The sequence below is a fragment of the Delphinus delphis genome, chromosome 14 (genome assembly GCF_949987515.2).
Source record: "Delphinus delphis chromosome 14, mDelDel1.2, whole genome shotgun sequence".
In the NCBI taxonomy this organism is placed as follows: Eukaryota; Metazoa; Chordata; class Mammalia; order Artiodactyla; family Delphinidae; genus Delphinus; species Delphinus delphis.
The window spans coordinates 20,119,532-20,136,305 of NC_082696.1; the positions used below are offsets into that span (position 1 = coordinate 20,119,532).

The 16,774-nt window shown below is 37.1% G+C and overlaps 1 protein-coding gene across 10 annotated transcripts in view; it reads right to left on the reverse strand.

The window, feature by feature from the left end:
• The window catches only part of UTRN (utrophin), a 497,409-nt gene that overhangs the window by 74,260 nt on the left and 406,375 nt on the right, over positions 1–16,774 (reverse strand). For all 10 annotated transcript variants that reach the window (XM_060029843.1, XM_060029847.1, XM_060029845.1 and 7 more), the window contains 2 exons: positions 15,130–15,190; positions 247–308 (listed from right to left, as the gene is read on the reverse strand). In XM_060029843.1, coding sequence (XP_059885826.1) covers positions 247–308; positions 15,130–15,190 — 123 coding nt within the window. The remainder of the gene's footprint in view (positions 1–246; positions 309–15,129; positions 15,191–16,774) is intronic.

Genomic DNA, 16,774 nt, shown 5'->3' on the forward strand with positions numbered 1-16,774 from the left:
TACACTCCTTTTAAAATCAACCTTCTTTGGCTCACACCATTTCAAACCCTGCATTCTCTTAAGAAGAAAGGTAAAATCTGTTTATTGCATTGTCCTTAGAAATTCAACGGCTTTCACATGCCCATGACATGATCCTTTAAACATAACATGCCATGTAAGGAAAGATGGTGACTAGTGTCCATTTAAGAATATACAACTCTCAGTTGTTTAGGTTAATTCATTACTATTAACTAAAATAACACTCACCAAGAGATTGAAAGAGTTCAGTCATTTTAGGATGATCCCAAGAGGTTGTCTGTGTTTGATGACTGGAAAAAAATAGTAATATATTTAAATAAAAGAATGTATAAAATAATAACTGTCACACAGAAAATACGCAAATAGGATTTTTATTCAAATTTTTAAGAATACATGCAAAATTATCCCCCGATGGATCACTCAGAAACCTGATGCCCAGTTATTACTTAATATATAAAACAGATTTTTATTTGAGCAATTATATCATGAAACTATGCATGAAATAATTTGCTTTATCTATTTCAAAAAGCATTACAACTAAAGATTAAAACCTAGATATAAAATGTGACTGTCATGGACCCTGGCGCCTCAGCCTTGATGTAGCCAGATCAGCGTAGGCTCCAGAATAATTCTACTCAAGTTCGGTAGATACAGATTCTCATTCAGAATAAATCCTCTGAGAGCAGAAGTGCTCTGAAGACTTGCTAAACTTTAGAAGTCCTAATCAGATTTCTAAAGAACAGAGAAATAGTTTAACTGTGAATAACGTCTCCACCTCACAATCTACTGAGTCTTCCCCCTCTTTAACCTTGAGTCCTTCTCTCTTCAGTGTAAATGTGCCCTTTTTCCCTGTGGGGACTCACTCAGAAACCTAGAGCTGGTACAAAGCTTATCTTAAGTGAGTCAACAAATGCAGAAAGAAGCCTTGTCAGAGCTTCCTTTATCTGACTTAAAAGTAGCATCTTCTTGGAAATGAGGCTACCGTAAAAATCCCCTCAGGAGAGTTTCAGGGCTATGAAGAAGACAAAAAACCACTAGCACCTGCACAAACAAACATTATCACAAACTTTCTTATCTCATGTTTGTTCTCCTAAAGAAACACATATCTTTCCTAAAGAAACCTACTGGTTCTTCTCTTAGGAGCCTTTTCTCCCCAATGCCTTTCCCCTACTACATTGAATATATAAGCCCCAAATTCCAACCTCCTTTTTGAGTTACTCATCACTGTATGCAGATTGCATCCATAAATAAACTCTTTTCTCTTGCTAATTTGCCTTTTGTCAGTTTAATTTAGAGGTCACCAGAAATTGAACCTAAGAGGGTAGAGAAAAAAAATTGTTTCTCCTCCCTGATATGCTCTTCGTGAGTATCTGGATTCTCCACTCCCCTTACATATGTGTTTCTCTTTTGTCATTTTAACTTCACACTCCTCTCTCAGCTCTCAGACTCCCCTGGTTAACCAGTATTCTTTATAGGTATTGGAACAGTTTTCTTCATGATCCTTATTCCTCACTTTAGAAGCAAGATTTTATACTTTCTCTTTTTCTGTAAATTCCAAAACTAATTAGAAGTTTTGGGGAATAAGGTAAGGGTAATAATACAGATGAATGTAGTGCTTACGTTAGGTTCCTTCTTTGTGTGTGTGTGTGTGTGAACAGCTCTTCAGTGGGTCAGTGGCCTTAGTTAAAAATAGTTTACTGTCCATTATCTAGGTCAGAATAGAGTAATAACACTTAATAGTACTCCAAAGACTTCCTGGATGACACTCAGTTTTTATAAAACTGTTTAGTAAGCTAAGTGAAATTGCACAGTACACAAGAGACAGTGATATTAAAATATTCATACAATCAAATTTCAGGGAAATTAATGTTTAAAACCTATGCAATATATCAAGAAGTGGGGCATGTAACTGCGAAAAGAACATAATCGATGTTATTGTACACAGGTAACAGAACCCCCAAACAACTCATAATTTGCTTTGAAAAATACTTCAAGTTTAGATTTGAAATTAGGTATGTAAATGTCCTGGAAATTCCAAAATCTCAAACAAAATAACATACGGTCAATGTGAAGGTCTGCCTCTGCAAGAGTTGGAAAGTTGTCTGATTCCTCTACCGGGTTCCTGACACCAATGGGAAGGCAAATATTTCCAAATATTTTGCTACCAAACACCAACCAAATCATCATTCTACCCTTTGACTAAATATCTAAATTGCTCCAAAGACCACAGAGAAAGCACCAAAGCTGTGTGCCCTGATATTTTTACTGTTCATAGTGTAGCCCAAAGCTTGACAGAAATGCAGAATCTCAGACCCCTAACTGTATGGAACCAGAATCTTCATCTCATCAAAATCTCAAGTGATTCATATGCACATTCAAGTTTGAGAAGTACTGACGTAAAGGGCTCCTAATACATGAACGGAAGTACAAAATAAAAATAGAAAAGACATCTCCAAATTTTGCTAATAAAACAACCTCCTCCCTACTATTAATAAGAATTAAAGAAGAAAAAGAAGAATTAAAGAAGGATTTGCTGAAAATACAGTATAATCGAAAGAAATTCATCACAGGCTCCCAGTTTTAAGAGAGCCTACCAGTATTCACTTGATCTCTTGTCTCTTCTCTGGAGTAATTTCAATCCCCATAGCAACACTACTGCTCAGAGATGGACATCCCATCGTGAAGGACCAAACCAGGCTCGAGGACCAAACCAAGGCTCAAGAACCGAACTAAAACTATGAGTAACGCAGAGCCAACTTTATACTGAAACAACAAATATAAGTACACTTTCTCTAGAATCGCAAGTGTTGTGCTTTGGCAAACAACCTCTATGGTACCACAAGGGACAAACACCACGAAGCAGTCAGACAGAGGACTGAGAATCCACTGAGAACACCCTCTTGCTAATGGCTCTTTTTACTGAAACCACCACTAGGAGCTGAGGGAACACACACATTTGGCAAACAGATGGAAGGAGGGAAACGGCACCTCCCTTTGTGAATTCAATACCAGTTGATTCATTAGGCAGAACTGCCAACGCTGAAAATAAACACAGCCTCTCGTTACGAAAGTACAACTGCAGCTTACCAAACAGCAGTTAAAAAGAAAAAAAAAGTAGTAGATGCAGTTGGCAGTTGGATTTTCTTTCTTTCATTCTTTCTCTTTTGTAAGTTGCGGGGAGGGTTTTAAAGCAAAATCCACACTCAAGCCAAAGGCTCAAAGTATTTGAACAGCTGCAGATCGGTCAGCTCATCCTGCCAAAATGCTTCCACTCCTCCCAGAGGAGGCAACCAAAACAGAATAAAAGAAGCATTTCCCCCAAAATAACAACAGCTTAGGTTCTGGCCAATCTCAAATATACTCAAAGAGGGGTAGAACTTAATACTGTACAGCTTGATAAGCTATAAAGTAAAGTTGCAATTTTGTTCCTAAAGATCCTCTTTGTAAGAGGGAACAGACACAGGAATCTGTCCAAGAATAAAACGAAAAATTAAAAATCTAACCAAGCATCAATTAGGAGTTAAGTCCAAATCATATGAGGCAAACAACAGAGAGAATATGTAACATATAACTAACTAGGGTGCCCAGCCAGACCAGTTTTGCCTGCGTGGGGAAAAATGGTGACGCCTTTGATGTGGGCCAGAAATTAGTGAGTGATACACCTGTGTAGCTGAGATTATCTTTGGGCTATTTTAAACTCTGCAAAATGAAGAAAACTGATAGTAATGCAAATGGTATTTTGTCCACAAAAAATGCAAATTGTGTCCACTCAAATGCAACTGATTATTGTCCTGATGGATACTGACCAATTTGTCAGCTTTGCATCCATCCTTAATTCATTTTAGCATCCCTAACTTGACTGTGAAGACTCGTACTTAGTATTCTCCTCGGAACCTGTTACAACTTCTTACCCATACCCTTATTAATTAGTGAGTTGAATGAAATCTTTGACACATGCTCTTCTTATATTTGTACAAGTCAAGATTTTACCTACTTTAAATTTTATTAAAATTAATTTTATTTTTAATTGAGATACAATTGGCATATAACATTGTGTAAGTTTAAGGCGTGCAACATGTTGGTTTGATATATTTGTATATTGCAATACGATCACTACTGCAGCACTAGCTAACACCTCTGTCACATCACATAATCATCATTTCCTTTTTTGTGGTAAGAACATTTAAGGTCTAGTCTCTTAGCAACTTTGAAGTTTATCATACAGCACTGGTGTCTATAAACCACTGTGCTGTGCATTAGATCTCCATTACCTAATTTTTAAAATTATCCTTCAACACCTAGGACAGTTCTGGTTTATACCTGCTGTCACATATGATTATTAAAGTGCCCCTGTACTCTTAAGTGTCCCAGTTGGGATAACACATGACCCTAGAGTGTATGGACTTTCAGGAAATATTAAACCAGTAAGGTTAATAAGTAGCATATGCTTCTACCTATTATTATTCATAATGTATTCTCACAAGCCACAGAAAGTTAAACACAAATAAGATTGTACACCAATGAACAGAACACAAAGAATGTTGTGTCACAACACTGCCCAGTATATAAGACAATGAACCAACAGCAATTTACATGTAACGTTGATAAGATACTAATGTCTGGGCAAAGACTGCTCTGGGGAAGGTACTTTTTAAACGCATTTGTTCTCATTAGAGTGGTCTCATTTTTTCCATTAAAAGATTTTGAGATGGGATCCTGGTTATCCAAAAACGGACACTTTGCCAAACACACTTACTTGTTACTTATCGATCCAATTTTATGTTTGAAACTGGATTTTGTGGGTTTTCCATTTATCATTCCATTCCAATTTTAAAGGTGTATAAGAGAAAAAAATTGTAGGTGAGTGAGTTAATTAAAAATACAGGTGTGAGAAAAAGAATAGGTATAATGCTCTGGATAAGACAATCACAGAAAGAAATATTTCTTCTTTGCTGTACATAGTGAAAGAGAACACACCAGGTGAGGATGTATAACATTAATTACAGTAATAGTCTATTATTTGAGTGCTCAATTTGCACCAGGTACTCTTCTAAACTCTTTCCATGTGTAACCTCAAATCCAAACAATAATTCTGAGTTTGGTGCCAATATTATCCCCACTTTACAAATGAAGGAAACTAGGACACACTTAGACAACCTGCTCAAGGTCACAGTTAGTAAACAGTGGAAATGGAATCTGAACACAGATGGTCTGATTTAAAGCCTGAGTTCTTAATATGGAAGTGTACTTGCACGATTGGGGTTTTAAAATATTTCTCATCAATCTGTCTAAATTTGAGTCTGAGGTCCATCATTATAATCATTACAAACAACCTCATCTCTCTTGCTTCTCTCACTCATGGCAAAACCCAAGCATGGATCAGCTCAATTACTTGCCTTCTCTGGACGGGAGCAGCTGTGCATGAATACAGCTGGAGAAAATCACTCAACATACAGACTGATTCTACTTTAAGTATTTGACTTCAAACCTCAAATGTCCAAGTGCTGGCAAATGAACTACATTCCCTAATAAATGTGCCTCTAGAGACCAAAACAACAATCTACTACAGCCATTTCTTTCCCCAAACCTAAGTACGTTTCCCGGCCTAAGTATCACTTAACTGGATCTCACACTTCATTGTAAAAACTAAAAACCATCAGACTAGAATTCCTTCATCTTCCCACCACTAAATCAATAAACTTCCCTCCATCTGCCAGATTGTCTTTTTTCCCCCTTTTTAAAATGAGGAGTGATCCCCTCTCCTATGAAAGGTTCTTCCCAAAGATTTCTAAACAACTCTTGTGCAGTTAATCCACTAGTCTCAATAAGACTAGTCTCAGAATGTAAATGTTGAAGGGTCTGCCATCCTTAATATCTCTCTCTCTCTCTCTCTCCCCACCCCCCGACAACAACATACCCCCTATCTTGCATCTATATTTCCTGCTAGCTAGCACCCCTTTTCTCTTCTTTGCAGACAAAATTCTCAAATGAAGAGTCCACATCCTCATGTCCCATTTAGGACTCAACCCACTTCTATTTGATTTCTAACCTCATTCCTCCACCCAAACTGGTCCTGTCAAAATTATCAGTAAACTCCACGTTGTCAAGTGGAATGCCTGCTTTTCTGTCTTCAGCTCGCTAGACCTCTCCTCACAAGTCGGGGGGAATAAGGAAGAGACAATAAACTTCACAAGTAAGTTACACAGTATTCTAGAAGCTGAGAGGTGCTGTGTAAAAAACAGAATCTCCGGAATGAAGTTGACACAGGCGAAATGTAGGCTCTTCGAACACCCTCTTTACATATACTTATACAAGTTATATATAGGAATCAAGCAGGGCTCCCAAGTAATCAAATTTGCATTCAGGTGCCTAAAGCATAAAGACAGAAAACACATTCTGGCAACCTGATGTGATGTCATTTATCTGAGTAATATCTTTTTAAAGACCTAAGAGGTAACATTTTGGAATTTTTAATCCCCCCAATCTTGGTTTCATCATGCATGAATATACAAAGAATATGGAATACTTCTATCAGTAATATCGATTCTTTCTCTGTGTGTGTGCTTGTGTGTCTGTGTGTGCTTGTGTGTGTGACTAGGGTTGAGGGGCCTCTGGGGAGGGGACAGGGGTAGCACATGAGAATGCTGTGTGAGCGTAAACGTATATGTTCCTCAGGTTTTATGTAACTTCTTGAACCCTCGCAAACACTTCCTACCATTCTCTAGTCTTTTAAAGGCAGAAAATCCAAGATTATACTTTTGGAAACACAAGAATAAATCTAAGGGAAAACTTAAAGTTTGACTGTCAACACTTCAAGGAAAAAACAAACCCTTCTGCTCAAGATCCAAATAAGATAGATGATCCCACTTGGCAACGGATATCATAAAAGCACAACAGCTTCCTTAAGAAAATGCCATTGGTTTGTCATCAAAATGAAGACACAAATCAGGAAGACTAAATTGTAAACAATGGATAATTCCAAATCTGTTGGATTCAATTATAAAACTGCTGTTAAAAAGAAACAATAAGCCCAAAATGGAGTCACTTGTGCTACACCCCACCGAGACTTAATACCTAACCTCACTGCAGTTTCAGCCTCTCCCAGGAGTGGAATAAACCAATCAGTCAGGAATGTCCTGGTCAGCACTAGTGAGGGAATCTATATAATAAGACTATTGTATTCCCTTTCCCACAAAAGAAGATGTCCTGGCCTGAACCAGTTCTTTCTTTTATTTTGCTAATAACTTTCTTGTTATCAGCCTCAGCCCCCCAGTTTCTACAAGAGCCTTCCATTTTGTACAATTCCTTGAAGCTCCTTGCTCTTTACTAGATGAGCTTCTGTCCTATTCATAGATCGTTGAATAAAGCCAATGAGATCTTTAAATCTACTCAGTTGAATTTTGCTTTTTAACAATGTGCTTAAAAGTATTTCACATGTAGGATACAAAATAGAAATTGTATCTATTTCAAAGATACAATCATGTAAAGGGCTATAAAGAAACACAGGCTACAGCACACCCCAAAATACAAGTGTCAATACCCCAGGCATGAACGATAGAACAAGACAAGGTTTGTTTGAGTTTGTTTTTAAGTCGAGTAGTAGGATTAACGACCAAAATGGATATGCCTGGGTGTGAGAGGAGATTCAGGTGACACTTGTTTTGAAGGCACTGGAAGACTGTCTGGAAGAATAAACACTTAATAAATGCTGGGGAGCCTCTCATCTGGTAATATCTCTACATGGACCCAGAACTCAGAGGGAGTCCCAATCCCACCCAACTCTACCCTCCTGTCTCTTTAAACCCTCAAACTAGGGAGAATCAGACCATCAACCAACACTCCCGCAGGTCGTCTGTTGTTGCACTGGGGAGCCCTGTACACTCCTGCTTGCGGGTGTTAACCGCAGAATTATGTTTCCACCAGAGTTCAGTTTATCATTGTATCCTTAGAGTTTGTTTTCAAAGCTGAATTTATATCATTTAGTTTTTTTAAATTTAACTACTTTATCTCTTTCACATATATTTTTAAATGAGAAATTAATTCTAATTTTTTCTATAGAGTTGTATTGAATCTTCTACTGTATCATTTCAGCTAATCATCAGTACAGAAAAAGATATTCTATTTATTTCACAATTTTCATATTATTACTTCTGTACTGTTGCTAATTGTAATGACTATTTAAAAATTTAATCAGTACAAATTCAAGTACAGATATCTTTTATTTTTCCTTCCCTTAATGACCCCTCAGTGACCTTGCCTGTACCGTATCGTAGACCTTTATTAATTGCATCCCTGACTCTAAAAATCACACTGTGTAGTAAGGCTGATGGTGCTGTTATAATTCAATGTAACTGAGTAATCTAGAAGATTTCAAGCCAAAACTGCACTTCATAGTTATAATAACTCCGGCACCAGCAACGTATGGATGAATGGCAGGAAAGATGGTATCTTCTTAAGTCCTGAACTAGTCAATGTATTTCTAAGACAGTGTCAACTCCACCTAAATTACCTCAACAAACTAGGACACTGGTAGATAATCTAGTAGTTGCCCATTTGGGGGGGGCTGCTGCGCAGCAGGCGGTCTCCTGCTTAGTTTTCTAGTTAGCCAAGGTATGCTCCTCGTTTGTCTGAAGCTGCCTCCAGCTCCAGAAGGTTGAGCGATCCCAAGGTGCTTACATTCTTTCATAAAGCAATTTTATTCTTACCTCCTCATCAGCGGAGTTGGCCCAGTGAGGGTTTGTTTTTTGCAGTATGCGGGCCTCTCACTGTTGTGGCCTCTCCTGTTGCGGAGGAGCACGGGCTCCGGACGCACAGGCTCAGCGGCCACAGCTCACGGGCCCAGCCGCTCCACAGTATGTGGGATCTTCCTGGACCGGGGAACGAACCCGTGTCCCCTGCATTGGCAGGTGGACTCTCAACCACTGCGCCACCAGGGGAAGCCCAAGGCCCAGTGAGTTTTAAACATTTATTTTCAAGAAAAATAGTCACAGACCATTTCTTGGAAAAACAGACTCTCCAGTACATTCTCTTATATTTCTATTTCATTTATTTATTTATCACTAAAACCAAAAACACAAGCCCCATTTCTGGAAAGAGACTCAAAGTGTGTCCCAAGACTTCTCCACTTAAAATTCTGGAACCGAAAAAGATGCCCTCTTCCATCATGATTAAGGAAGAGGAGAGGGATGAAGGCTGCTCTAGGAAGCCTTTCAGAGAGAACTAGCTTCCATTATTAGAAATATCTTTGTTATGGATTTATTTTGTTCTGGGATGAGTTTCCTTAACATTTAAAGATAAAATGCTTTATGTTAATTTCTCTTTTTCTGTTGTTATACCTATACATTTGTTAGCTTTGATTTTCCAGTGAGGCTGGATATTTGAATTTCCCATTGCTGCCACTCCTCTCTGCTCTTATTTAGGGAAGAAATATTTCACCTACATCATCTAAGCAGGGTTCGCAATTCCTCTAAAGAAATAAGCATTAATTCTCTCCTTTAGACTGTGCATACATGAGACAAGTATATGCAGTTTATGCAAATAAATTGCATGACTGCTATAAAGAACAACTACTTGCTCTCCAAGATTTCATTTGTAACTATAAACTACATTTTTTTTTTCTAGCAACTGATGGATTAGGGCAATAGAGGGTACCCTTGGGAGGCAAGACAGGGGTCTAAAACAGTACTGCAGGATTATCCATAATGAACACAAGGACAGAAAAGGAAATATAAAAGAGATGTAATAAATTGAGGGAAATCTTGATTTAGACCTATTCATAAGGGGGAGTTAGAACAAGGTAGAGACTGCAAGGTAGCGGTATTTGTAGATTCAGATTAGTTTATTCTGGTTAATACATTGTAATATTGAGGAATGTCAGTCGTAGAGAATGTGAGAGGTATTATCTATATAATCAGAGATGACGAAAGTGTTCATGTTAAAGCTGGGTGTGTGTGACTGCATTATAAAGAATTAAGCTTTGTACTTCAGATTCTAGTGGGAAAAACAAAGCTATAGAACTGGTGAGCTGTGAGCGAGACCAGAATCATCATTTGTACCAAGACAAAGTCACGCACTTGGGGTTTAGAGGAGATGCTGTAGAGGGAGAGAGGAAAACCATATTTCCTCATTATCCTTTACTAAATTCTATGAAGCAGGATGGCTTACTAACAGGCTGAATAAGGGAGAGAGTCACCTATGCTAAAAGCCCCTATAAGGGGACCTATAAGAAAGCTTTGTTGGCCAGGCTCCTCTCAGATGGAAATCTCCCCAGTGCCAGAAAACTCCAGACCTTGTGAATGAGCAAAGGTAGAGGAGGACCAGACAGTTTGCTCTCCCACCCCAGAACGCCTGTCATGATCCCACTGGCAGGACTGTGGAGAATGACATTTGCTATCGATAGAAAAGCACCTTTGTCCATCATCAGACCACAGTGTGAACCTTCCTTAATCATATATTTGGCCTACAGGAATTAGCTTATCGTGAATCCTACAGAAAAGGCAGTGTGCAGCGTTGGAGAAAGCATCGTCTTGCTCTTAGACAGCTCTGCACTTACGTGTTGGCACATAGCAGATGCACAGTAAATGGTAACCAGTCTAGAGTGTGAAAGAAAGGATGTCTGCTCATACTTTCTCCACCTGACTGCACTTCCCTAAATATAATCCTTTACCCCACCCAAATTTTCCATGGGACTAAAAACTTCTGTCCTCTCTCTCCTCTAACACAGACAACAGGAGGCAGCAGGTGCATAGTGGTCAAGGGCTCAGGCACTGGAGTCGGTCCCTGGGTTTGGATGCCAGCTCTTAGATTTCCTGGCTGTGTAATCTCAAGCAAGCTGTGTGTGTTCTTATTACCTAAGCCTTGCCTATAAATGGGGGTAATGATAGTACCTATACTTCACTGGGCTACTGTGAGAATTAAAAGAGATAACCCCTGCACAGGATTAGTACAGTGGCTGGCAAATGAATATTCAAAACATATAATTTATGACAATGACCATTATTATCACCCACTATGACTATTTATTAGTATTTATTATTATTATTATTTTTAGATCAAAAAGAGAAGCAATGAGTTTTATATGACTAATATGACATGTTAAGAAAATTCAGCCCGACTTCCCTGGTGGCACAGTGGTTAAGAATCCACCTGCCAATGCAGGGGACACGGGTTCAAGCCCTGATCCGGGAAGATCCCACATGCCGCGGAGCAACTAAGCCTGTGAGCCCCAACTACTGAGCCTGTGCTCTAGAGCCCGCGTGCCACAACCACTGAGCCTGCGCTCTAGAGCCCGTGTGCCACAACTACGGCAACCCACGCGCCTAGAGCCTGTGCTCTGCAACAAGAGAAGCCACCGCAATGAGAAACCCACGCACCGCAACAAAGAGTAGCCCCCGCTCGCCGCAACTAGAAAGCCCGCGCGCAGCAATGAAGACCCACACAGCCAAAAAATAAATGAAATTAAAAAAAAAGAAATGAAAAGAAAAGAAAATTCAACCCAAGGCTTTTATTCATCATACCCTTTACACCTGAAACTCGCTGGATGTTAAGTTTTAGTTGAGGAAACGAACAACCTGTAGAAAGCACAACGCATGACCCAAAATTTACAGAGAAAGAGATCGTGCTTTTACGGTAGATTTTTGTACATTGTGAGGGCAGCAAGAGCCATTTCAAATTTTCTTAAATTGATGGAACAATGAGCTGTCATTAGACTATACTAGAAAAGAAAAATAATTAGATCAGCTTTGGAAAGCCTACCTTAGACGCAGCAAATGTCATTTAAAGATATGAGTTTCAACTTAAGATATTAGCATAGAGGGATTTACACTACATAGACTCTTAACGGTTCAGATCTATATTGTATCATTTTCTAGAAACAAATGAGTCATGGAGCCACAGCTGTACACCTCAAAATATTAATAATGAATTACCTAGAGAGAAAGAAGTACATTGGGGAGCCATCCAAGTATGTTTTAACTATCCTATAAAATTAAAATACAAAATAAAAACAATTTGTCCTTCCCATTCTCTGCCATCTTTCTTGCTATATTCTGGCATTAGAGTATATAAAACTATATACTTAAATATTGAGAATATCTAATATTTCTACCTGAAGATTATTTTTTTGTTGGCCAAATTAATACATCCTAATATGCTCCAGGAAACTCTAGTTGCATGACAATCATGCGGTATTTGTTTCTAACATTTTTCTTCTACTTACTTGTGCAGCCATGCAAAGGGAAGTGTATATTAAAAGCCTTTTCATTCATCATTTACTTGCTTATTATTTGGGAATTAAATTTTGTTTTCATAATGATTTTTCATCTGGAAATACTGGCCTGTATAATCTTATCTCTAGTGACTGATGTTCCTTCTTTATAAGGAAATAAACTGTTAGGTTACACAACAGAGCAAATAATGAAAGAATCTGGTTAAACAAGTTTTCTAAAAATAAGAGAATTCACTCTATATACATGGGCAGATTTCTAAATATTTGACAATCCTAAGGCACTTAACACTAAAATTTTAGAATATTTAAGAAAATCCAATCTTTCACTAATGATGCTGAAAATATTTCAGGATGCTACAGTCCTATAGGTCACATTAAAAATATTGGTCATCAATGTATTATATATATTTTGAAATGCTGATTATAGTGCTCTAGCCAATAAGATGCCCGATAAACCAGCTTTCACTCTCCCTGTCTGCCCCATAAGAACCTTGTAGACTGAGCAAGGATACAATTCTGCTAGATCCTCTCAAAATTATAAAAACACTGAATTAGTGAAATTCGAACTTAGACAATGTAATTCTCAGTCACGTATAACCGACCTGGACATATAGAAATTCCTTTTAATACTAATGTTGAAATGACAAATGGATTTTTTAAAGTGCCAAATCAAATAGATAACCATTGCATTAACATAAACAAGCAACAGATATAAAATTTGTTTTTCTTTTATTTTGGCCGTACCACACAGCTTGTGGGATTTTAGTTCCCCAACCAGGGATCAAACCCGCACCCTCCACAGTGATGGCAAGGAGTCCTAAGCACTGGAACGCCAGGGAATTCCTGAATTTAGTATTTTCTTTACCTAGTAAGGACAAAAATATGCCTCCTGGGTCCAATTTACATTTTTTAAAAATCAGATGATACAGAAGTCTAGGTCAATTCAGTAAATTAATTAAGTTGATTAATTTGCATGGACTTCTAGATTTTGTATAATACATATATCAGTTTTCTATTGCTGCTGTAACAAATTACCACAAAATAAATGTCTCCCTGAGCTAAAAACAAGGTTTTCAAGGGCTGCGTTTCTTTCTGGAGATTCCAAGAGCACATCCCTTTTCCTTGCTTTCTCCAGCTTCTAGAGGCTGTCTGCATTCCCTGGCTCATATCCCCGCCCACGACTTCATATAACCTAACCTATCCATATCCAAGGGTCAGGATATGGGCATCTTTGTATGGCCAGATTCTGCCTATTGCAGCACATCAGATTTATACTAAAACTTGTAATATTCAAGTCAATATTCACCCAGCAAATTGAAACTCTCTAATACTATAAATATTATTATTATGTAGAATATAAATTAGAATGTTTTAAATTTCGATCAGATGATCGCATCTTTTCTTAATAAAGACGTCAATTTGCTGAGCCTTTGACTTCTTTCCCTTCATGCCTGCACGAATTTGATACTAATCAACTGCTTTCCTACCTTATACCTAAATTTATCACAACTCAGTACATGGTAGATTATACACTGATAAAAGTATTAAATTCTCTTAAGACAATGTAACATATATTGCTTATTATATTTATTATGTATTATGGCAAAATTATTATTATTTTTTTAATCTGAGGATACATTTCAGACCACAATAAAACCTTCATAGGAAAATACTATTTCTAAACATTTTGATTTCACACACAAAGAGGGATACTGGAAGAGCAGATTATTAGTGTTGGCATGGATTTTGGAGATACCACATGACATTTTAGGAAGGACATAAAGGAAACTTGGCCCAGAGATCTTCACTTGACTCATGTGAGGTCACAGGACTAATCTGAAACAGCGCTGACTCCTCATAACAGCGAACATTCTTCTCATAACTAGGCCACCGTTCAACTTATACATAAAATAGATCCAACTACAACTCTTATCACCTTTATCACATTGTAAATCAATAATTTACATCTTGGGCTTCCTTGGTGGCACAGTGGTTGAGAGTCCGCCTGCCGATGCAGGGGACATGGGTTCGTGCCCTGGTCCGGGAGGATCCCACATGCCGCAGAGCGGCTGGGCCCGTGAGCCATGGCCGCTGAGCCTGCGCGTCCGGAGCCTGTGCTCCGCAACGGGAGAGGCCGCAACAGTGAGAGGCCCGCGTACCGCCAAAAAAAAAAAAAAATTTACATCTCAAGGGATTTCACAAGATGAACTTTATCATTCTGCCAGTGACAAAACACAGATAAGCCAAGGATCAAATCCTATGCAGACCTTATGTACATTATACAAAATTTATAAAATGTTATGTAATAAGGAGAAACTTACTATGTAAAAAAGGAGAAACTATCAAGTTGACAACAAAAATGCTGGATAATAAACCTAATGTTGCAGGTAACTTCCATAAGTCTAAAAGAAGTTGAAAATATTGAACTTTTTAATGATAAAATACTTCCTTTTTGGTGAAATAAAATGAGAAGAGTCCAAGTACTTTTTAAATGCATTTTCTGGGAGACACAAAAATGGCTTAGAATCAATACAGCTTGATAAACATCATTATGTCAAGAATATTTAGGAATTTTGTCATTTTCCCCAAATATTTTAATACCTGCTTTATAAAAATAACAGCTAAATATACCTATAGCCTCATCTAATGAATTACAAATATCACTCCGAGTTTTAAACTAATTTCTTTCAAATATTAAATATATATTCTCTATATCTTTATAAACATAGATATATAATTTCCTTCATATAATAGGACTGAAATCCATTTTTTAAAGTGACTTCATAACTTTGATACTTAACAACTGTTGATAACTTAAAGCCTCTTAAGTTATCAACATAACTTTATTTTCTTGGTATCGTAAAGGAGAATTAAAATCAACTTACTTTATGTAATAGGGCACTTTATTTTGTGAAATGGATCTTTGCCATGGCAGCTGGACTGAAGCTGAAGAAACAAAGGGAGGTTATTGGAAACACTGCTAACCCAAAAGCCTTATGCCTTAATGCAAAACAACTGAACACTTTTTGCAGCAAATTCAATGAGAACTGCTGGATTCCTATAATTATGAAATCTGCTAGGCCAAACAAAGAGTGGCTTTAAAGATTCATTTGAAGCAAAGAAAGAAACAATACAGTCTCAATTTCTAATGTCAACTCTAATTGAACCTGTTGATACAAATATTTTTAAATATCAAGTTTTATTGTTTACAACAATCAAAAATTAAAATTTAGTGCTATCTGGAAACTGTACTCTGTATATACTTTGATTAAGCTAAAACCAAAATTAATTTTACCTGGTATACCCAGATTGTAAACTAGATTTCTTAAGACTGAATTTTCCAGATCATTAATAGCACTCTTCACTTTGCTTCATAGTCACAGGAATAACTATTTAGGACAAATAGCATTTAAAGAAACTCAATTATATGAATTTTAAAAAGGGAAAATTAAAATAAACATAGCCAAAGCACTGTAAAGAACCAAGGCAATTATCTAGATAGAAGAATTCCAAATACTTATTTTCACCTGAAATGCACAGAAAATATAGTTCCCTACTTTTACACTAGACATCACTATGATTGAGATTTTATGTTTTGTTTTATTGAGGTACTAACTTTCTACAAATCCATTTACTCCTTTTTTACAAAAATATTCTTTTCCTACATTAAACCAATTATTTTAAGACTTATTAAGAAGAATTGTACATATGTATCTAGAACTATTAAGGAATTTTGGTAAATGAAATAATAAACAAGCAAATTCAAATAAAACTTTGCAAATATCACTAGATTCCCATGTAACCAGTTGTCACCAATTTTTCTTTTCTGAATATGGTATCATTATACTATCTTACTAATGTGTAGCATTCTAAACTTTGCAAAGCATCTTCAAATACATCTATTGATAAGGAAGTCAACTATGAGGAACTAAATATTAGAGGTGAAATTACTTGCCCAATAAATAAATGGCTGAGCCAGGACATGATTTCAGGATTTCTGAGCACTAGTTCAGCAATATTTCTATTCAACAATTCTTCCTCTCTTTATAAAGTATGAGCATTCCCTTCTCCAACTATGTCCATGAAAGTATAAAAGACGGATGAAAATGGGGAACTAGGTATATTAAATTTCTCATTAGAGCCAACCTCGTTTCAGCACTGGCACCAGGCTAATAGGTCAGTTTTTATTTTGTGCCTAACTAAACAGCCTCCTTTTATAACCATGGCTAAAATCCAAGAAATATAATAAAGCCAAAGATTCTGAGCAGCAATGGATAACAATTATTAATTGGGATTTTGTTTACACTTCTCCATTCATTTTAATAATTGTTTTGATTTGAATAACTTTGACCTTCTTGGACTGCCAGTGCTAGGCAATGAAAGGCAATGTGCTTGAGTTTCACAATTTTTACAACTTTCATTTCCTAATGAACAAGAGTTTGATTTTTATTATGAAAGAATGGTTGTTAGGTGAAAGTGTTCAGTTTCATCAATACTAATAAATACATATGCCTCAGAACTATAGAATCT